The sequence below is a fragment of the Bombina bombina genome, chromosome 5, assembly GCF_027579735.1.
Source record: "Bombina bombina isolate aBomBom1 chromosome 5, aBomBom1.pri, whole genome shotgun sequence".
NCBI classification, from domain to species: Eukaryota; Metazoa; Chordata; class Amphibia; order Anura; family Bombinatoridae; genus Bombina; species Bombina bombina.
This window is the reverse complement of record NC_069503.1, coordinates 111474386-111499127: the sequence shown is the minus strand read 5'-3', so window position 1 is coordinate 111499127 and position 24742 is coordinate 111474386. Positions and strand designations below refer to the sequence as shown.

Here is a 24742-nt window from a genome sequence, read left to right as displayed (position 1 = left end):
AGTTGAAGCCATGCTTGAAGTGCGTTGAATATCGCCCTCAGTTCCAGAATGTTTATCGGGAGAAGACCTTCTTCCCGAGACCATAAGCCCTGAGCTTTCAGGGAGTCCCAGACGGCACCCCAGCCTAACAGACTGGCGTCGGTCGTTACAATGATCCACTCTGGTCTGCGGAAACATATTCCCTGAGACAGGTGATCCTGAGACAACCACCAGAGAAGAGAATCTCTGGTCCCCTGGTCCAACTGTATTTGAGGAGACAAATCTGCATAATCCCCATTCCACTGTTTGAGCATGCATAGTTGCAGTGGTCTGAGATGTATCCGAGCAAAAGGGACTATGTCCATTACCGCTACCATTAATCCGATTGCCTCCATGCACTGAGCTACAGATGGCTGAGGAATGGAATGAAGAACTCGGCAAGTAGTTAAAAGTTTTAACTTTCTGACCTCCGTCAGAAATATTTTTATTTCTACCAAATCTATCAGAGTTCCTAGGAAGGGAACCCTTGTGAGTGGGGATAGAGAACTCTTTTTGACGTTCACCTTCCCCCCGTGAGACCTCAGAAAGGCCAATACAATCTCCGTGTGAGACTTGGCTCTTTGAAAAGACGGCGCCTGAATTAAGATGTCGTCCAAATAAGGCGCCACTGCTATGCCCCGCGGTCTTAGAACCGCCAGAAGGGACCTTAGTACCTTTGTGAAAATTTTGGGAGCAGTGGCTAACCCGAATGGAAGAGCCACGAACTGGTAATGCTTGTCTAGAAAAGCGAACCTGAGAAACTGATGATGATCTTTGTGGATAGGAATGTGCAGGTACGCATCCTTTAGATCCACGGTAGTCATATATTGACCTTCCTAGATCATAGGTAAGATTGTCCGAATGGTCTCCATCTTGAATGATGGGACTCTGAGGAATCTGTTTAGAATTTTTAGATCCAGGATTGGTCTGAAAGTTCCTTCTTTTTTGGGAACCACAAACAGGTTTAAGTAAAAACCCAGTCCTTGTTCTGCCATTGGAACTGGGTATATCACTCCCATCGTATGTAGATCTTCTACACAGCGTAAGAACGCCTCTTTCTTTGTCTGGTCTGTAGACAGACGAGAAATGTGGAACCTTCCCCTTGGAGGGGAGTCCTTGAATTCTAGACGATATCCCTGGGAAACAATCTCTAATGCCCAGGGATCATGAACATCTCTTGCCCAGGCCTGAGCGAAGAGAGAGAGTCTGCCCCCTACTAGATCCGGTCCCGGATCGGGGGCTACCCCTTCATGCTGTCTTGGTAGCAGCTGCAGGCTTTTTGGCCTGTTTACCCTTGTTCCAGCCCTGGTAAGGCTTCCAGGTTGCCTTGGGCTGTGAAGCGTTACCCTCTTGCTTTGCAGCCGTAGAGGCTGAAGCGAGACCGTTCCTGAAATTACGAAAGGAGTGAAAATTAGCTTTGAAGGGCTTGTCCTGAGGGAAAGCATGGCCCTTTCCCCCGGTGATTTCTGAAATAATCTCTTTCAATTCTGGCCCGAAGAGGGTCTTTCCTTTGAAAGGGATATTTAATCATTTGAATTTTTACGACACATCGGACGACCAGGACTTGAGCCAAAGCGCTCTGCGCGCCATAATGACGAAACCTGAATTTTTTGCAGCTAACTTGGCTAATTGCAAAGCGGCATCTGTGATAAAAGAATTAGCCAGCTTTAGAGCCTTAATTCTATCCATAATTTCATTGTATGAGGTCTCCGTCTGGAGCGAGTCCTCCAGCGCCTCGAACCAGAAAGCAGCTGCAGTAGTTACAGGAATAATGCAGGCAATAGGTTGGAGAAGAAAACCTTGTTGAACAAAAATTTTCTTAAGTAAACCCTCTAACTTTTTATCCATAGGGTCTTTAAAAGCACAACTGTCTTCGATTGGTATGGTTGTGCATTTAGCAAGTGAAGAAACAGCCCCCTCTACCTTAGGGACCGTTTGCCATGAGTCCCGCATGGGGTCAGTTATGGGGAACATTTTCTTAAAAATAGGGGGGGGGGGGACAAAAGGGACACCTGGTCTATCCCACTCCCTAGTAACAATATCCGCAACCCTCTTAGGGACCGGAAATGCATCAGTGTATACGGGAACCTCTAGGTACTTGTCCATTTTACACAATTTCTCTGGGACCACCATAGGGTCACAATCATCCAGAGTAGCTAATACCTCCCTGAGTAATACGCGGAGGTGTTCTAATTTGAATTTAAACGCCAATGTATCTGACTCTGCCTGATGAGAAACCTTTACTGAGTCGGAAATTTCTCCTTCAGACATCAAATCCCTCACCTCCATTTCAGAGCGTTGTGAGGGTACATCAGATAAGGCTACCAAAGCTTCAGACTGCTCATAATCTGTTCTTAAAACAGAGCTATCGCGCTTTGCAGGGAAAACTGGCAGTTTAGATAGAAAGTCCGCAAGGGAATTATCCATGACTGCCGCTAGTTGTTGCAATGTAATAGGGGCAGACGCACTAGAGGTACTAGGCATCGCTTGAGCGGGCGTAACTGGTTGTGACACATGGGGAGAGGTAGACGGACTATCTTCATTACCTTCAGTTTAAGAATCATCTAGGGCCACACTTTTAAGTGAAACAATATGATCTTTAAAGTGTATAGACATATTAGTGCAATTGGGACACATTCTGAGAGGGGGTTCCACCATGGCTTCTAAACACATTGAATATGGATTTTCCTTAGTGTCAGACATGTTTAACAGACTAGTAGTATACACAAACAGGCTTGGAAATCACTTTAATCAAATAAAAAAAACAATTTGAAAAAAAACGTTACTGTGCCTTTAAGAGATAAAAAGAGCACACAATTTTACAAAACAGGGAAAAATGCAGCAATCCTTTTGAAATTTTCACAGTATGTACCTAAGGCCTTAATAAGATTGCACCACAAGTTGCAGAAAGATTAACCCCTTAATGCCCAAACCGGAGCAGCCTAAAGCCAACAACCGGTTAATTAACTACAGCACCCTGCCACAGCACTTCTGTGGCCCTACCTGCCCTTAGGGATCAGATTTGGGGGAATAAAGCTTCTTTAAAGTCCTCAAACAGCAGCAGGACTCTCCATGTGAAGCAATCCTAACTGCGCATCTGAGGCGCGAAATTAGGCCCCTCCCACTCCACTCCGGAGTTGTAAGGCCTACAAAAATCACTTCTAAGTGAATAAATTTTAGCCATGTGGTTAATAACCCCAGAAAACACTCCAAAGTGCTTTAAAATTGTCTCCCAATGAGTATTTCTTAAACAAATAATCGATTGCCCTGAATAAGTGTCAACCAGCATAATTAGCCCTGCTATGTAAGCATTCAATTATTTACTAAGTCTCAGAACATAGCTTACCCTCCCCACATGGGGATATTGTCAGTCTTCTAGCATTATCTCAGTCTTGTCTAGAAATAAATGACTGAACATATCTCATTGCAGTCAAGCCTGCAAACTGTTCCCCCCAACTGAAGTTTTCTGGTACTCCTCAGTCCTGTGTGGGAACAGCAATGGATTTTAGTTACAACATGCTAAAATCATCTTCCTCTCAGCAGAATTCTTCATCTTTTTTCTGCCAGAGAGTAAATAGTACAAACCAGTACCATTTAAAAATAACAAACTTTTGATTGAAGATATAAAACTACAATTCTAACACCACATTCACTTTACCCTCCTGTAGAGAGACCCTAGTGCTTAGAGCCGGCAAAGACAATGACTGGGGGGTGGAGCTAGAGGGGGAGCTATATGGACAGCTCTGCTGTGTGCTCTCTTTGCCACTTCCTGTAGGGTATGAGAATATCACACAAGTAATGGATGAATCCGTGGACTGGATACACCTTGCAAGAGAAAACTTTTTACTGTTCCTACTGCATGATATAGAAAAGATGCAGGAGGCTAATTTGCAGCTTAATTTAAGGTAAGACTTTAAGATGACTAAGGTGTAGACTGTTCATTTAACTCCTGCAAAGTCAGCTATAGAGCAGCAATGTACTACTGGGAGCTAGATGAACATATATGGTGAGCCAATGACAAGAGACACGTGTGTAGCCAGCAGTCAGCTCTTAGTAGTACATAAGTTTGATAACAGAAGTGAAATTAAAAGTGTCATAAAATTACACATTCTATCTGAATCATGAAAGTGTAATTTCCTATCCCTTTAAGTATGATTTAAGTAACAGAAAATGTCTGTGTATAAAGTCTTGCTGGTGATTAATAATCTGGGCTGGTGAAGGTCAGGGATTAAATTTGATATTGTTTTATGTACTGTTAAAGGGACAGTAACGTTAAAATTAAACTTAAATGGATTGGATAGAACATAACATTTCAAACAACTTTCCAATTTTCATTTATTATCCATTTTGCTTAGTTCTATTAGTATCCTTTGTTAAACGGTAATCCAGGGTGAACTCAGGAGCGTGCACGTGTCTTCAGACAGCAGAGTTTGCAAGAACATTTATAGCTGTTATACATAGTTACAAACACTGCTGCACAGAGTTCTAAATACATGTGCACACCCCTAAGCTCATATAATATCAGCCTCCTAGGTTTACTCTATAACAAAGGATACCAAAAGAACAAAGCAAATTAGATAACAGAAGTAAATTGGAAAGTTGGGTAAAATCCCTGCTCTATCTGAATTATCAGCGTTTAACTTTCATTGACAGATTTGGCTTCTGTCTTTGATGACGTTTTCCTAATTATTCTGTGATATTGTGTTTATAATTATACAAAAAACACAAAATACTGGTCTGGATTGCAATCACTTTTTATTTGCATGAAAAAACATTGTATCTCATTATATAGTAAAAAGCAGCATTACATGATATATGCACACAATGGTATAAATAAACCTAACACTTGTGCTCTTGATACAAAAGGGATTTATCAGACATATAATGTTCCCTTTATATATACAGTATGTGCTATTATCAGTTCCTGTGGCTTCTTACTAACATGAAAACATCTAACAGACATAATATCAAGTTACAGAACATGACACACATATTACATACCCAGTATACATGTAGGTTATAGTAGCCATTTAAATTAAACTGATTATGATCACGTATGTACCGGTTACTGATATTGTGTCTAATGAAATAAAATCAGTTTCCTCTCAGTAATTCCTCTGGTATATAACATGTACTATGCTAACCATCTATTGCTATAAGAAAAGGTTTATCCACATGATGTGCGCATTAAATATATCTCCCAGATGTCAATCATTTGAGACTGATGTTCTATTTATATAATTTTCTAAGTCTATTCATATAAAGACTCCTTTATTCTGTAAATGTAATTATTTCCTCCTCTATGTAAATCAAATGTCCAACTCCTAACACTGACATATTAATAAACAACACTGGGGGTGCTTTGGTGGTGAATGGTTGTGTAAACTGGACAGTATGATGACAGATCTGTATATTCATGTGTCGTGTTTGTATTCTATCACATGTATATGAGAGAAATTGAGGTGCACAGGAGCACTTTAAATCTGGGGCTTTTGTAAATGAGATTTAGAAAATATTATTTACAATATCATCCTTTTGATACTTCTATTTAGAGAGATTGTCCTCTTTAGGATAATTGTAAAAAGGTTTGTACACTGTGTATATAAAGTTTGTGTGTAAATATTTGGTGTTTTGTAATACCGGATTTCAATAAAAATCTTTTTCCACTTTCTAAACATGTGACAGGTTTCTTCCCTTGTGAATCCTTTCATGAGTTTTCCGTTTACTCATGTGTGCAAAACTTTTTCCACACTCTGTACATGTGAAAGGCTTTTCCCCTGTGTGAATCCTTTCATGCTTTTTCAGATCACTCTTTTGTGTAAAACTTTTTCCACACTCTGTACATGTGAAAGGCTTTTCTCCTGTGTGATTCCTTTCATGACTTTTCAGACTATCCATTCGGGCAAAACTTTTTCCACACTCTGTACATGTGAACGGCTTTTCCCCTGTGTGAATCCTTTCATGGCTTTTCAGATGACTCATGTGTGCAAAACGTTTTCCACATTCTGTACATGTGAAAGGCTTTTCTCCTGTGTGAATCCTTTCATGACTTTTCAGATCTCTCTTTTCTGTAAAACTTTTTCCACACTCTGTACATCTGAATAGCTTTTCTCCTGTGTGAATCCTTTCATGACTTTTCAGATGACTCATTTGGGCAAAACTTTTTCCACACTCTGTACATGTGAACGGCTTTTCCCCTGTGTGAATCCTTTCATGCTTTTTCAGATCATTCTTTTGTGTAAAACTTTTTCCACACTCTGTACATGTGAAAGGCTTTTCTCCTGTGTGAATCCTTTCATGACTTTTCAGATCATTCTTTTTTGTAAAACTTTTTCCACACTCTGTACATGTGAAAGGCTTTTCTCCTTTGTGAATCCTTTCATGAGTTTTCAGACTACTTATTCGTGTAAAACTTTTTCCACACTCTGTACATGTGAAAGGCTTTTCCCCTGTGTGAATCATTTCATGAATTTTCACACTACTTATTTGTGTAAAACTTTTTTCACACACTGTACATGTGAATGGCTTTTCCCCTGTGTGAATCCTTTCATGCTTTTTCAGATCACTCTGTTGTGTAAAACTTTTTCCACACTCTGTACATGTGAAAGGCTTTTCTCCTGTGTGAATATTTTTATGAGTGTTAAGATTATCCATTTGTGTAAAACATTTGCCGCACTCAGTACATGTGTGTGGTTTCTCACCTGTATGAATTTTGTAGTGATCTAGTAGATGTGACTCCCATCTAAAGATTTTCTCAAACTGTACATTGGAAAGGTTGCTCCTTTGTGTGATTTTTTTGGCTAGACTGTAGACTTTTCGCTTCTTTAATATGTTTTGAAAACTCAGTAAATGTGTGTGGTTTATGCTCGGGGATAATAATATCACTAGATAAGTCATAAATGTTGTCCTCTTGTTTGATGACTAAATTACTCTCTGTACATAATGATTGCTTCCCAGTTCCTGCAAATTCACCATCTTCTTTAAATATCTGCTGTGATATCCCTATGTTTGTGAATAGTCATTAGTGTCTAAGACTAATGGAGTTTGCGGTATCATTCTGATGCATCCTGTAGTGAAGGATAGATACGAACTATTGACGTGTTTGTCTACATAAAAAGAAATAGAATAAAGAAATATAAGACTTTATTCATTTATAATATAATCCACCTCAATAAAAAAAATGTTATACTCAAAAATGTCTTCCATTTTGTATTTTTAAATTTATTTACCTTTAAATCACAAATTAAAAAAGGATGACATAGAATGTAAACATTACTACATCATAGTAACTTAACCTAAATTACTGATTACTGATGAAAACAACTTATAGGGCCGCATTAAATAAGTTGCGTGTGGATAATGTTCTCAGCCAGGGAACAAGTACATCTGTATTCTGGGCAAGAGTGGTGGCATCCACCATCCTCATTTAACATTGCATACGAAAATGCACATACAGCCCTGCTCGGCTTATGCTCAACCAGTTGGGTGAGAACATGATGTCTTAATCATCACAGACTAATAATCAGTGTGAGATGTTTTGAGAGGGTAAGAAGCAATGACCTTATGATAATCTTTAGCTTTCGGCTGTGGTTCTTCTATTTATATAAACAGCCAAAAACTTTATTAGTTTCATAATACTCACTGTAAAATTAATCACACAATTCAGTGATGGCTCTGGGGTGGGGAACACTGGGGGAGCTGTGGGTGTTCCATGAGTGAGGCCAGGGCAGGGGAAGGTGTAGTTGCAGGTGTTCTGAGTAATGAACCTGATCTTGGGATGAGGTTAGGCAGCTGTTAGACATAGTGTGTCTAAAAGGACAGAGGGGGGAGTAGTATTTTTGTACCCTACTCCTCAGCAAAATGGGGGGTTGTTCCTTCATTATAACTGTCACTGACAAATGTTCTTAAAGATGCAGATATAAATATAATAGTTTATATTTGTTTAATGAGTGATCTAGTCTATTTTCCCAGTAATTAAAGTCAGTATAATATCTATTACACTCACCTAACACATATGAGTTCATGCTGATAACAGGCTCCAATGTCTGTGCTCAGGAAGAAGGTTCCCTTATTCACTCCAGTTACATCAATACCTGATATCTCTCAGTGCTCTGGCCGTGTCTGTAAAAAGTATATTTAATGGTTATGACAAATAATAATAAATAATGGTTCTGAGTAAAGGGACATCAAATCCAAAGTTTTTCTTTCATGGTTCAGATAGAGAATACAATTGTAAACAACTTTCTAATTTAATTTAATGATCTAATTTGCTTTATTCTCTTGGTATCATTTGTTGAAATAGCAGCAATGCACTAATGGTTTCTAACTGAACTTATGGGTAAGCCCATCACAATCAATATATATATGCAGCTACCAATCAACAGCTAGAACATAGGTTCTTTGCTGCTCCTGAGTTTCCTAGATAAAGCTTTCAGCAAAGGATAACACGAGCAAGAAGCAAATTAAATACTAGAAGTAAATTGGAAAGTTGTTTAAAATTGTATTCTCTAAATGTACTTCTGCACCTGTACCATGTGACATATTTTTATATAATGTGAACTCCTGCATATGCTAAGTAGGTAATTTAAAAGGCTGTGTACAATTTAATAATGAAAAAGGAAATTTATGCTTACCTGATAAATTGATTTCTTCTACGATACAACAAGTCCACGGATTCATCCTTCCTTGTGGGATATTATCCTCCTGCTAACAGGAAGTGGCAAAGAGCACCACAGCAGAGCTGTCTATATAGCTCCTCCCTTGACTCCACCCCCCAGTCATTCGACCGAAGTTATAGGAAGAAAAAGGAGAAACTAAAAAATGTGCAGAGGTGACTGAAGTTTGAAAACAAAAATATAATCTGTCTAAAATGACAGGGAGGGCCGTGGACTCGTCGTATCGTAGAAGAAATCAATTTATCAGGTAAGCATAATTTTCCTTTTCTTCTACTAGATACGAGTCCACGGATTCATCCTTACTTGTGGGATACAATACCAAAGCAACAGGACACGGATGAACAGGAGGGACAAGACTGATACCTAAACAGAAGGCACCACTGTTTGAAGAACTTTTCTCCCAAAAATAGCCTCAGAAGGGAGGACCAAGTCACAGCCTTACAAATCTGTTCAACAGAAGCATCGTTTTTAAAAGCCCATGTGGAAGCCACCGCTCTAGTAGAATGAGCTGTAATTTTTTCAGGAGGCTGCTGTCCAGCAGTCTCGTATGCAATTGCCAAACGGATGATGCTTTTCAGCCAAAAAGAAAGAGAGGTAGCCGTAGCTTTTTGACCCCTACGCTTTCCAGAATAAACAACAAATAGAGAAGATGTTTGACGGAAATCCTTGGTCGCTTGTAAGTAAAACGTCAAGGCACAAACCACGTCCAAGTTATGTAACTGACGCTCCTTCTTAGTAGAAGGATTAGGACACAAAGAAGGAACAACAATTTACTGATTAATATTCTTATTTGGAACAACCTTAGGAAGGAATCCAGGTTTAGTATGCAAAACCACCTTATCAGAATGGAATATAAGATAAGGCGAGTCACATTGTAACGCAGAAAGCTCAGAAACTCTTCGAGCAGAAGAGATAGCAACTAAAAACAAAACTTTCCAAGATAAAAGCTTAATATCTATGGAATGCATGGGTTCAAACAGAACCTCTTGAAGAACTTTAAAAACTAAATTCAAACTCCATGACTTCCGGTGGGCAGCGAACCAATATGGCAGCAATGCACTGAAGCTCTGAAACAACTCGTGAGTAGAAGACTTTATTGCAGCCATAATACTCTGCCATCCACGTCTGTCTTGACAGCTTGGTGTCCGAGAATCATAGTGGATAGAGAAACGACCATCTTCTCTCCCATGGAAGGCATTTTGAAAAAGATTAAAGAGTTACAGATTCCGCAGTGGATGGGAACATATTTCACTATGCACGGTCCCTATGATACTGCTCAAATGAACACTGCTATCCTATTTGAAGATAGTCAGACACAGGACGTACTGTCTGCGCTAAAAACCCTTATTCTTACAGCATTTACTAGACTAGAAACAGCCATGCAGCGCCTACTGACTGAGATGCGGGCTTCTAAGTCTCCATCTTTGCTGGCTGAGCGCTATCATTTCCCAGAAGTTCCGCAACACGAGGATGCTAACCCGGCTAAGACACAGATGCTTGCGGGACCAGAGCAGGACAGACAAGAATCGGCCACTGCCGCAGGGTCCTTTACAAAAACAGGACCATCTATTGCCTTTAGAAGGCAAGTAACAGTTCTGGGTCGCATGAGGAGATTATATCATGGAGGACGGCACCTCCGGCAGAGGGATGGAACCCTGCAAGGAAGGAAATGGCTTCACCCTCCCTACACATGCGACTCCCATACTATCAGCTTACTCTAACTCATGAGCCTTCTAATACTCCATACAGATCAGTAGCCGCACATAGTGCCAGATATAACCGCCGCATAGCCAAAGCTAAAAACAAGCTCAAGCAACCAGCCAGTAATCCAGGAGCAGACAGGTATGATCACACACGGATCCCTCTGACCGACACCCTGGATTCTCTCCATGATCATCTATGCCGTGAGAGTTGGCAGATTGCCATTGTGGAGAGACCGCTGAATCCCCACTTTCCTACAAACAAGCTCAAGCAACCAGCCAGTAATCCAGAAGCAGACAGGTTTGCTCACACACAGATCTCTCTGACCAACACCCTGGATTCTCTCCATGATCATCTGTGCCGTGAGAGTTGGCAGATTGCCATTGTGGAGAGACCGCTGAATCCACATTGTCCTACAGGAATCGGCTAATGTGTAGATTTGTGGGGGTGATGCTGGTTGCACTGTACTGGGACATACAGGGTTAATTCTCATGAATGTAGTTTGACATACTTCTGCTGCAAATTATCACGCAATGTTTCTTGAGCGTGTCTGCCCCTACCTTTGTACACCATTTCTCATCATGTCAGTCTAGGCAACATAGCTTGTAGCGGGTAGTGACTTTTATTAGTAAAGTTGCCTCCTAAATGTTCATATTTTATTATGTGTTTACCATTGTTTTGTTTCTGGTATTGCTTTGCTTATACCCTTTTAGTTTGTTTACATACTAGTTTAAAGATATAAACTGGAGAGTCACTGGTTCTTCTTCTTAGCCAAGCACCCACTTAGTACTGAGCATATTAACCATCTAGGTAGCATGATGCTTTATCCGTGTGTAGTTCTATTTCCTTTTTATGCAATAGGTTACGCTCTGCACTCAACCAAATATTACTTTGGGTGAACCGGGATGTTAAAGCCTGACGTATACGCTGCTCTCTCCAGCATATAGATGTAGTATTTATTTGTCAGCGCCTGATGATTTTTTCTAGAAAACACCACAAATATAAAAATATAAAAAATTAGAGCAGCCTCTTATTATTTTGATTGGGTACAGCTCCAGAGCTAAACACTCTTAGAAATAATATCCCTCTTGGCCCCTACACTCTATGAAAAATCTGCACCTAAAAATGCTGTCATGTTTAATGTACCCTCAGCTGGTTGCTATATATGAGGGAGACAACACACTCACTTCATATTGCCCATCTGTGCCATGATATTTGTCATTGAACATATCTTATAATAACATCATGCTGTGTTTAATTTACTTCAACTCAGCATCATTGATTTTATTTTATACCCACTGTACTACCCATCCATCTTTTGAAGACTCCCACAGCTACAACTCCTATTATTGCTGCCTTTTAACTCAACTTGTATGGTGTGTGGATGAATCTTTTATTGGTTCTATGTGTAGTTTTTAGCTGTTATTGTTATAGTTGTATTTGTTTGTTTTAGTTAGTTTAAAAAAAAAAGAGAAAATCACTGTAACAAGAAGATATGCATAGCTTACATTTTTAACTGACGTTTGCGATGTAGTCAACTATACTGTATAAGTCTTATCTGGATTGAGAGCTAAAACGCTGTATGTTCCCTCAGCAAGATATAAGTACCAACATGATATCAAGGTCATTAAAGAGCCCCCACTGAGAATATTGTGACACATGGGGTTGCAATGCTGGCTTGCTGAAATTATATTTTGTAACTACTGTCTTGATTATGTCTGTATTATTTGCTTGCTTATACTCATGCTCTCAATCTGTATGTTATCATTTCTGAATAAAAATAATTTTAATAAATTCAAACTCCATGGCGGAGCAACAGGTTTAAACACAGGCTTGATTCTGACTAAAGCCTGACAAAAAGACTGAACGTCTGGAACATCTGCCAGACGTCTGTGTAGTAAAATTGACAAAGCAGAAATGTCTCCCTTTAAGGAACTAGCTGATAATCCCTTCTCCAATCCTTCTTGGAGAAAGGACAAAATCCTAGGAATCCTAAACCTACTCCATGAGTAGCCCTTGGATTCACACCAATAAAGATATTTACGCCATATCTTATGGTAAATTTTTCTCGTGACAGGCTTACGAGCCTGAATCAAAGTATCAATGACCGACTCAGAGAATCCCCGCTTAGATAAAATCTACAGGCAGTCAGCTGCAGAGAATTTAGATTTGCATGTTGGAACGGACCTTGAATGATAAGGTCCTGTCTCAGTGGCAGTTTCCACGGTGGCAGAGATGACATTTCCACTAGATCTGCATACCAAGTCCTGCGTGGCCACGCAGGCGCTATCAGCATTACCGAAGCCCTCTCCTGTTTGATTCTGGCAATCAGACGAGGTAGGAGAGGAAAAGAAGGAAACACATAAGCCAGGTTGAATGACCAAGGTACTGCTAGAGCATCTATCAGTACTGCTTGGGGATCCCTTGAACTGGACCAGTAACAAGGTAATTTGGCATTCTGACGAGATGCCATCAGATCCAATTCCGGTGTGCCCCATTGACGGATCAATGCCGCAAACACCTCCGGATGGAGCTCCCACTCCCCCGGATGAAAAGTCTGACGACTTAGAAAATCTGCTTCCCAGTTCCAGTTCTCTACTCCTGGGATATAGATTGCTGATAGATGGCAAGAGTGAGTCTCTGCCCATCTAATTATCTTGGAAACTTCTGTCATCGCTAGAGAACTCTTTGTTCCCCCTTGATGATTGATACATGCTACAGTCGTGATATTGTCCGACTGGAATCTTATGAATTTGGCCAAAGCCAACTGAGGCCACGCTTGAAGCGCGTTGAATATTGCTCTCAGTTCCAGATATTTATTGGTAGTAGGGACTCCTCCTGAGTCCAAACACCCTGAGCCTTTAGGGAATTCCAGACTGCACCCCAGCCCAAGAGGCTGGCGTCCGTCATCACTATGACCCATGCTGGCCTGCGGAAGCACATTCCCTGGGACAGATGATCTTGTGACAACCACCAAAGAAGAGAGTCTCTGGTCTCTTGATCCAGATTTATCCAAGGAGATAAATCTGCATAATCCTCATTCCACTGTCTAAGCATGCACAGCTGCAGTGGTCTGAGATGTAAGCGAGCAAACGGAACGATGTCCATTGCCACTACAATTAACCCAATGACCTCCATACACTGCGCCACTGACGGCCGAGGAATGGAATTAAGTACTCGGCAAGTAGTTAGGATCTTTGACTTTCTGACCTCCGTCAGAAAAATTTTCATGTCTACCGAGTCTATAAGAGTTCCTAGAAATGGAACTTTTGTCAGTGGAACTAGTGAACTCTTTTGTATGTTCACCTTCCACCCGTGAGTTCTTAGAAAAGCCAACACGATGTCCGTGTGAGATTTGGCTAGATGGTAAGTTGATGCCTGAATCAAAATATCGTCCAGATAGGGCACCACTGCTATGCCCCGCGGCCTTAGAACCGCCAGAAGGGACCCTAGCACCTTTGTAAAGATTCTGGGAGCTGTGGCCAACCCGAAAGGGAGGGCCACAAACTGGTAGTGTTTGTCCAGGAAGGCAAACCTGAGAAACTGGTGATGATCTTTGTGGATAGGAATGTGAAGATACGCATCCTTCAAATCCAGGGTGGTCATATATTGACCCTCCTGGATCATTGGCAAAATTGTTCGTATGGTCTCCATCTTGAACGATGGGACTCTGAGAAATTTGTTTAAGCATTTGAGATCTAAAATCAGTCTGAAGGTTCCCTCTTTTTTGGGAACCACAAACAGATTAAAGTAAAACCCCTGCCCCTGTTCTATTTTTGGAACTGGACAGATTACACCCATGGTATATAGGTCTTCTACACAGCGTAAGAACGCCTCTCTTTTTGTCTGGTCGACAGACAAACATGAAAGATGAAATCTCCCTCTTGGGAGAAAATCCTTGAATTCTAGTCGATACCCCTGGGTCACGATTTCTAATGCCCAGGGATCTGAATGTCCCTTGCCCAAGCCTGAGCAAAGAGAGAAAGTCTGCCCCCTACTAGATCCGGTCCTGGATCGGGGACTGCCCCTCCATGCTGTCTTGGTAGCAGCAGCAGGCTTCTTGGCCTGTTTACCTTTATTCCAGGTCTGGTTAGGTCTCCAGACTGACTTGGATTGTGCAAAATTCCCCTCCTGCTTTATGGCGGAGGAGGAAGCAGAGGGTCCAACTTTAAAGTTTCGAAAGGAACAAAAATTATTTTGTTTAGCCCTCATTTTAACAGTCTTGTCCTGAGGAAGGGCATGACCTTTACCTCCAGTAATGTCGGAAATGATTTCCTTTAGTTCAGGCCCGAATAGGGTCTTACTTTTAAAAGGAATAGCTAGAAGTTTAGATTTTGATGACACATCAGCAGACCAAGACTTAAGCCATAATGCTCTACGCGCTAGAATGGCAAAGCCTGCATTTTTTACCGCTAATTTAGCCATTTGAAAAGCGGCATCGGTAATAAAAGAATTAGCTAGCTTGAGAGCCTTAATTCTATCCAAAATATCATCTAATGGGGTCTCAACCTTAAGAGATTCCTCTAGAGCCTCAAACCAAAAAGCTGCTGCAGTAGTAACTGGAACAATGCACGCTATAGGTTGTAGAAGAAAACCCTGATGAATAAACAATTTCTTTAAAAGACCCTCTAATTTTTTATCCATAGGATCTTTGAAAACACAACTGTCCTCAATAGGTATAGTTGTACGCTTAGCCAGGGTAGAAATAGCACTCTCCACCTTAGGGACCGTCTGTCAGGAATCCCGAATGGTGTCAGATATGGGAAACATTTTCTTAAAAGTAGGAGGGGGAGAGAACGGAATGTCTGGTCTATCCCATGTCCGAAATCCTTTTAGGGACTGGAAAAACATTAGTGTAAGTAGGGACCTCTAGATATTTATCCATTTTACACAACTTCTCTGGTGGTATCACAATAGGGTCACAATCATCCAGAGTCGCTAAAACCTCCTGTATTAACAGGCGGAGGTGTTCAAGCTTAAATTTAAAGGCCGTCACGTCCGAGTCTGTTTGAGGGAACACATTTCCTGAGTCTCCCTCAGACAGCAATTCCCCTACTCCCAACTCAGAACACTGTGAGGGTACATCGGAGATGGCCAATAAAGCATCAGAGGGCTCAGCATTTACTCTAATACCAGACCTACTGCGCTTACCCTGTAACCCTGGCAGTTTAGATAATACCTCTGTAAGGGTAGTAGACATAACTGCAGCCATATCTTGTAGGGTGAAAGAATTAGACGCACTAGAAGTACTTGGCGTCGCTTGAGTGGGCGTTAAAGGTTGTGACACTTGGGGAGAATTGGATGGCATAACCTGATTCTCTTCAGACTGAGAATCATCCCTAGACATACTTTTATCACCTAAAATATGTTCTTTGGAATGTAAGGCCCTTTCAGTACATGAGGGACACATTTTAAGTCGGGGTTCCACAATGGCTTCTAAACACATAGAGCATTGACTTTCCTCAATGTCAGACATGTTGAACAGGCTAGTAATAACCAGAAAAAGTCTTGAAAACACTTTATTTAGTGAAAAAAAACAAAAAAACAATTTGAAAAAACGGTACTGCACCTGTAAGACTAAAAAAGCATACAATTTTTTCCAAAACTGTCTTAAAATGTAGTAAATATCACAATTTTAGCATATATGTGTTTTATCTTGCCAGATAAGATTGCACCACAAGTAAGGTATACTTAACCCTTTCACGTTATGAAAAATAATATAGCAACCCCCTGCACCACGCCACAGCTCTGCTGTGGCGCCTACCTGCCCTCAGTGTGAATTACAGACCCATATCTCCTTCGTTTAGGCTAAATCTTCAGCTTAGGCCCACCGGAGCTGGAGCTTGCTGCCTTCATAAGCATTTCAACTGCGCATCTGAGGCGCAAAAATAGGCTTCGCCCATCTATATTGATGTCTCTCTGCCTAGTAAAAAAAAAACGCTGTAAAACGGGCTAGAAAACTAGCCATGTGGGTTTTTCATATTCCCCATCTATATTGTAAGCCATGTGAAACCCTCCATTGCCATAAAAACGTTTGCATATAAAAAACGTTATGTTGCCCCTAAGCATTAAATAGTTTTGCCATCAAAACATTATGTTACCAGTGTCAACCAAAATTTTAGCCCATAATATACAGGTTCCAGTAATACCCCTTCAATTATATGTAGGATTACTGCTTACCCCTTCCCTTATGGGAACTATGTCAGCCAGTTCTGAAATACCACAGTCTCTCCAGAAAAAAATGTCTGAACATACCTCAATGCTTGTAGCATGAAAAACGTTCGCCACACTGAAGCTTCTCAAGTACTCCCCAGCCATTCTGTGGAAACTTCTCTGGATCTTAATGACAACTGCTAAGATCATCAGCTTCCAGGCAGAAATCTTCATCCATCTGCTGCCTGAGGAAAAATAGCACTCACCGGTACCATTTAAAATAAAAAAGTCTTGCTTGAAGAAAATAAAAACTATCATTTTAACACCTCTTTCACTTTACCTCTTCCTATTACTAGTAACGGCAAAGAGAATGATTGGGGGGTGGAGTCAAGGGAGGAGCTAAATAGACAGCTCTGCTGTGGTGCTCTTTGCCACATCCTGGGCGCGATCCGATATAGATCATAGTTTGCGGCGCAAGCGAGGGAACCCGCGTCGCCCACAGTTTCAGCTCGCAACTCGAGCTATCCCATATACAGCGCCGTCATATGCTAACGTGCCGTAAGTCGGATAAACCAGCGATGTCCAGAAATCTGCGCAAGTACAAATTTCTGGCATCGCCAGTGACTTGCGCCACGTTAGAAACTGCCGGCGCCTACAAAACCTGACTAAAGTCTAAATCACCCGCACTGTCTAACACGCCTCCCTAACATAGCCCGACACGTCTAACCCTCTATCCGCTATCCCCCCTCACTATCCTAACAATAAAATATGTATTAACCCCTAAACCGCCACTCCCGGAGCCCGCCGCTACCTAATAAAGTTATTAACCCCTAAACCACCGCCAGCAATATAAAATCTATAACCCCCTAAAGTGAGGCCCTAATACCGCCGCCATCTACCTTACCTACCCCCTAAAGTGAGCCCCTACCCGCCGCTATCTATATTAAATTATTTAACCCCTAATCTAATCCCCCTACCCCACCGCCATCTATATTAAATTATTTAACCCCTAAAATACTAAACTATCCCTACCACTAAACCTAAGTCTAACCCTACAAATAGCCCTGAAAAGGGCTTTTTGCGTGGCATTGCCCCAAAGTAACAGCTCTTTTGCCAGCCCTTAAAAGGGCTTTTTGCGGGGTATGCCCCAAAGAATTCAGCTCTTTTGCCAGCCCTTAAAAGGGCTTTTGGCGGGGCTTTGTCACAAAGTAAACTGCTCTTTTGCCTACAATCTACATCCCCCTACACCGCGGCCATCTATAATAAATGTATTAACCCCTAATCTAATCCCCCTACACCGCCACCAGCTATATTAACTATATTAACCCTAATTATATTAGGGTTAATATAGTTAATATAGATATTATATTATATATATATTAACTATATTAACCCTAATTATATTAGGGTTAATATAGTTAATATCGTTATTATATTATATATATATATTAAGTATAATAACCCTATCTAACTCTAACATCCTAACTAAACTCTTATTAAAATAAATCTAATATTAATATTATTAATTAAAATATTCCTATTTAAATCTAAATACTTACCTATAAAATAAACCCTAAGATAGCTACAATATAATTAATAATTACACTGTAGTTATGTTAGGGTTTATATTTATTTTACAGGTAAATTGTTAATTATTTTAACTAGGTATAATAGCTATTAAATAATTATGAACTATTTAATAGCTACCTAGTTAAAATAATTACCCAATTACCTGTAAAATAAATCCTAACCTAAGTTACAAATACACCTACACTATCAATAAATTAAATAAACTACAAATATATATCTAAAAATACCATTAAATAAACTAAACTAAATTACAAAAAAAAACAAACACTAAATTACAAAAAATAAAAAAAAGATTACAAGATTTTTAAGCTAATTACACCTATTCTAAGCCCCCTAATAAAAAAATAAACCCCCAAAATAAAAAAAATTCCCTACCCTATTCTAAATTAAAAATAGTTCAAAGCTCTTTTACCTTACCAGCCCTTAAAATGGCCTTTTGTGGGGGCATGCCCCAAAGAAAACTGCTCTTTTGCCTGAAAAAAAAACACAATACCACCCCCCAACATTACAACCCACCACCCACATACCCCTAATCTAACCCAAACCCCCCTTAAATTAACCTAACACTACCCCCCTGAAGATCTTCCTACCTTGTATTCACCCCGCCGGGCAGAACTCTTCATCCGATCCGGGCGATGTCCAATCAAGAGGCAAAGAAGAATTCTTCATCCCGGCGATGTTTTTCTCCAAGCGGCAGCAAAGTCTTCTTCCATCGGGCAGCATCTTCCATCGGGCAGCATCTTCAATCTTCATTCTTCAATCCGATTGGCTGATTGGTTCAGCCAATCGGATTGAACTTGAATCTGATTGGCTGATTCAATCAGCCAATCAGATTTTTCTACCTTAATTCTGATTGGCTGATAGAATCCTATCAGCCAATCGGAATTTGACGGACGCCATCTTGGATGACGTCATTTAAAGGTACCTCATTCGTCGTTCAGTCGTCGGCCGGAATGGATGCTCCGCGTTGGAGGAGCGAAGAATGAAGATTGAAGATGCTGCCCGATGGAAGATGCTGCCCGATGGAAGAAGACTTTGCTGCCGCTTGGAGAAAAACATCGCCGGGATGAAGAATTCTTCTTTGCCGCTTGATTGGACATCGCTCGGATCGGATGAAGAGTTCTGCCCGGCGGGGTGAATACAAGGTAGGGAGATCTTCAGGGGGGTAGTGTTAGGTTTATTTAAGGGGGGTTTGGGTTAGATTAGGGGTATGTGGGTGGTGGGTTGTAATGTTGGGGGGTGGTATTGTGGTTTTTTTTTCAGGCAAAAGAGCAGTTTTCTTTGGGGCATGCCCCCACAAAAGGCCCTTTTAAGGGCTGGTAAGGTAAAAGAGCTTTGAACTATTTTTAATTTAGAATAGGGTAGGGAATTTATTTTATTTTGGGGGTTTATTATTTTATTAGGGGGCTTAGAATAGGTGTAATTAGCTTAAAAATCTTGTAATCTTTTTTTTATTTTTTGTAATTTAGTGGGTTTTTTTTTGTAATTTAGTTTAGTTTATTTAATTGTATTTTTAGATAGATATTTGTAGTTTATTTAATTTATTGATAGTGTAGGTGTATTTGTAACTTAGGTTAGGATTTATTTTACAGGTAATTGGGTAATTATTTTAACTAGGTAGCTATTAAATAGTTCATAACTATTTAATAGCTATTGTACCTAGTTAAAATAATTAACAATTTACCTGTAAAATAAATATAAACCCTAACATAACTACAATGCAATTATTAATTATATTGTAGCTATCTAAGGGTTTATTTTATAGGTAAGTATTTAGATTTAAATAGGAATATTTTAGTTTATAATATGAATTAGATTTATTTAATAAGAATTTAGTTAGGGGTGTTAGGGTTAGATAGAGTTAATATAGTGAATATAAATACTATAGTAACTATATTAACCCTAATATAATTAGGGTTAATATAGTTAATATATATAATGTAATAACTATATTAACTATAATATACTTAGGGTTAATATAGATAATATAGCTGGCGGCGGGGTAGGTAGATTAAAATAGGGATTAATAATTTTAATATAGATGGCGGCGGTGTAAGGGGCTTACATTAGGGGTTAATACCATTAATATAGGTGGCGGTGGTGTAGGGAGGGCAGGTTATAGGGCAAAAGAGCTGTTAACTTTGGGGCAAAGACCCGCAAAAGGCCCTTTTAAGGGCTGGTAATAGAGCTTATTACTTTATGGATATTAGATTAGGGGTTAATAATATTAATATAGCTGGCGGCGGTGTAAGGGGTCAGATTAGGGGATAGATCAGGTAGATGGCGGCGGTTTTAGGGGTTCACATTAGGGGATAGATCAGTTAGATGGTGGCGGTTTTAGGGGCTCACAGTAGGGGGTTAGTTTATATAGATGGCGGCGGTTTAGGGGTTAAATACTTTATTAGGGATTGCGGCGGGGGATCGCGGTTGACAGGTAGATAGACATTGCGCATGCGTTAGGTGTTAGGTTTATTTAGCAGCTAGTAAGGAGTTACGGGGCTCCAATAGTCAGCGTAAGGCTTCTTACGGCTGCTTTTTGTGGCGAGGTGAAAATGGAGTAAGATTTCTCCATTTTCGCCACGTAAGTCCTTACGCTGTATATTGGATACCAAACTGCGCGGTTTGGTATACCTGCCTATGGCCCAAAAAACTACGGGCGACTGCAGAAATATACGCGCAAAACTTCTAGGTTACGCCGTATATAGGATACCAAACCCGCGCAAATATTTTTATCGGATCGACCCCCCTGTTAGCAGGAGGATAATATCCCACAAGTAAGGATGAATCCGTGGACTCGTCGTATCTAGTAGAAGAAATAAATTGCAAACAGCAAACACCTTTAGGTTTAGTTTTTATGTAAAATAACTGACATTTCCCATACACTTTATACTATTTTATACACCGGTAAAACAAGTCATTAGAAACACATTAAAGGGACAGCAAAGTCACAATTACACTTTTATGATTCAAATTTAAACAACTTTCTAAATTACTTCTATTATCAAATCTGCTTTATTCCCTTGGGGATCTTTGTGACAAATCATATAATACACTATGGTGCGCTAGCTGCTGATTAGTGGCACATACAAGCCTCTTGTCATTGGCTCACCTTATGTGCTCAGCTAGCTCCCAGTAGTGCATTGCTGCTGCTTCAGTAAAGAATACCTAGAGAATAAAGACAATATCAAAATAGAGGTCAGTTGCAAAGTTGTTGAAAATTATATGTTCTATTTAAATAATGAAAAACATTTGGGGTATCTTGTTATTTTAAGTGAAAACCAAATGTACAGGACACTGTCCCTTTAAGTCTGTGATCATGTGACATAAACAGCAGCAGCTGAAGGTGCAGAATACACTCACTAAGGTCTTTACTAACAACAAGAATCAGTCACAGATCAGTGGGATAAACGTTCTGATGATAAACAGGTGCAGCTAATAGAAATAAGAAATGTTTATAAAATAACCTCATTAGAAATAAAATAATATGCAGATCACAAGATATTTATGATTAGATCAGTAAATGTGATGAGACTGATACAACAGGGCCATAAGCTGAGTGATATTTATTACTGGAGCAAATAGCAGCTTCACACTAATATTAAATGAAAATGGTTTATATGGGCTCTATAGTTAATTATAAATCTATAGGGAAATACAGGATTCTAATTGGCTGATACTTAAAAAAGCTATTGTTCGGGGGGGCGTTTCTAAGAAGCGGCCATGAGTGGTCGCATTACATGAAGCTCCTGGATCCAATTTACTTATCTTTAAGATTTCATGGGATATTGAAATTGTTTTGCATTATAAGTACAGCATTCTATTGCTGTTTATCCTTTGGGACCAAGATATACCCAGATTTTTACACGAGAGCTTCCAGGCCCTGAATTAGCCAAGTAACGATAATAGGCCGTCACTGCTTCCCGAGGCCATATCGAATTACTTGATACTGCGACTTCCCATCCGGCTCCTGGTACAGAAATGCTGTCTCACAGAAAGATGTGTGAATCCTTTCATGACTTTTCAGATGACTCATTTGGGCAAAACTTTTTCCACACTCTGTACATGTGAACGGCTTTTCCCCTGTGTGAATCCTTTCATGCTTTTTCAGATCATTCTTTTGTGTAAAACTTTTTCCACACTCTGTACATGTGAAAGGCTTTTCTCCTGTGTGAATCCTTTCATGACTTTTCAGATCATTCTTTTGTGTAAAACTTTTTCCACACTCTGTACATGTGAAAGGCTTTTCTCCTTTGTGAATCCTTTCATGAGTTTTCAGACTACTTATTCGTGTAAAACTTTTTCCACACTCTGTACATGTGAAAGGCTTTTCCCCTGTGTGAATCATTTCATGAATTTTCACACTACTTATTTGTGTAAAACTTTTTTCACACACTGTACATGTGAATGGCTTTTCCCCTGTGTGAATCCTTTCATGCTTTTTCAGATCACTCTGTTGTGTAAAACTTTTTCCACACTCTGTACATGTGAAAGGCTTTTCTCCTGTGTGAATATTTTTATGAGTGTTAAGATTATCCATTTGTGTAAAACATTTGCCGCACTCAGTACATGTGTGTGGTTTCTCACCTGTATGAATTTTGTAGTGATCTAGTAGATGTGACTCCCATCTAAAGATTTTCTCAAACTGTACATTGGAAAGGTTGCTCCTTTGTGTGATTTTTTTGGCTAGACTGTAGACTTTTCGCTTCTTTAATATGTTTTGAAAACTCAGTAAATGTGTGTGGTTTATGCTCGGGGATAATAATATCACTAGATAAGTCATAAATGTTGTCCTCTTGTTTGATGACTAAATTACTCTCTGTACATAATGATTGCTTCCCAGTTCCTGCAAATTCACCATCTTCTTTAAATATCTGCTGTGATATCCCTATGTTTGTGAATAGTCATTAGTGTCTAAGACTAATGGAGTTTGCGGTATCATTCTGATGCATCCTGTAGTGAAGGATAGATACGAACTATTGACGTGTTTGTCTACATAAAAAGAAATAGAATAAAGAAATATAAGACTTTATTCATTTATAATATAATCCACCTCAATAAAAAAAATGTTATACTCAAAAATGTCTTCCATTTTGTATTTTTAAATTTATTTACCTTTAAATCACAAATTAAAAAAGGATGACATAGAATGTAAACATTACTACATCATAGTAACTTAACCTAAATTACTGATTACTGATGAAAACAACTTATAGGGCCGCATTAAATAAGTTGCGTGTGGATAATGTTCTCAGCCAGGGAACAAGTACATCTGTATTCTGGGCAAGAGTGGTGGCATCCACCATCCTCATTTAACATTGCATACGAAAATGCACATACAGCCCTGCTCGGCTTATGCTCAACCAGTTGGGTGAGAACATGATGTCTTAATCATCACAGACTAATAATCAGTGTGAGATGTTTTGAGAGGGTAAGAAGCAATGACCTTATGATAATCTTTAGCTTTCGGCTGTGGTTCTTCTATTTATATAAACAGCCAAAAACTTTATTAGTTTCATAATACTCACTGTAAAATTAATCACACAATTCAGTGATGGCTCTGGGGTGGGGAACACTGGGGGAGCTGTGGGTGTTCCATGAGTGAGGCCAGGGCAGGGGAAGGTGTAGTTGCAGGTGTTCTGAGTAATGAACCTGATCTTGGGATGAGGTTAGGCAGCTGTTAGACATAGTGTGTCTAAAAGGACAGAGGGGGGAGTAGTATTTTTGTACCCTACTCCTCAGCAAAATGGGGGTTGTTCCTTCATTATAACTGTCACTGACAAATGTTCTTAAAGATGCAGATATAAATATAATAGTTTATATTTGTTTAATGAGTGATCTAGTCTATTTTCCCAGTAATTAAAGTCAGTATAATATCTATTACACTCACCTAACACATATGAGTTCATGCTGATAACAGGCTCCAATGTCTGTGCTCAGGAAGAAGGTTCCCTTATTCACTCCAGTTACATCAATACCTGATATCTCTCAGTGCTCTGGCCGTGTCTGTAAAAAGTATATTTAATGGTTATGACAAATAATAATAAATAATGGTTCTGAGTAAAGGGACATCAAATCCAAAGTTTTTCTTTCATGGTTCAGATAGAGAATACAATTGTAAACAACTTTCTAATTTAATTTAATGATCTAATTTGCTTTATTCTCTTGGTATCATTTGTTGAAATAGCAGCAATGCACTAATGGTTTCTAACTGAACTTATGGGTAAGCCCATCACAATCAATATATATATGCAGCTACCAATCAACAGCTAGAACATAGGTTCTTTGCTGCTCCTGAGTTTCCTAGATAAAGCTTTCAGCAAAGGATAACACGAGCAAGAAGCAAATTAAATACTAGAAGTAAATTGGAAAGTTGTTTAAAATTGTATTCTCTAAATGTACTTCTGCACCTGTACCATGTGACATATTTTTATATAATGTGAACTCCTGCATATGCTAAGTAGGTAATTTAAAAGGCTGTGTACAATTTAATAATGAAAAAGGAAATTTATGCTTACCTGATAAATTGATTTCTTCTACGATACAACAAGTCCACGGATTCATCCTTCCTTGTGGGATATTATCCTCCTGCTAACAGGAAGTGGCAA

General features: G+C 39.6%; 1 protein-coding gene across 1 annotated transcript; it reads right to left on the bottom strand.

Annotated features, from left to right (window-relative positions):
• Window positions 1–5715: 5715 nt before the first annotated feature.
• Window positions 5716–22566, bottom strand: LOC128661370 (gastrula zinc finger protein XlCGF26.1-like; the record flags this gene model as incomplete). The annotated part of the gene is made up of 2 exons (XM_053715633.1): window positions 5716–6740; window positions 22155–22566. Coding segments are annotated over 2 exons (1437 nt in total), but the record flags the coding sequence as incomplete, so codon positions are not given.
• Window positions 22567–24742: the final 2176 nt, after the last annotated feature.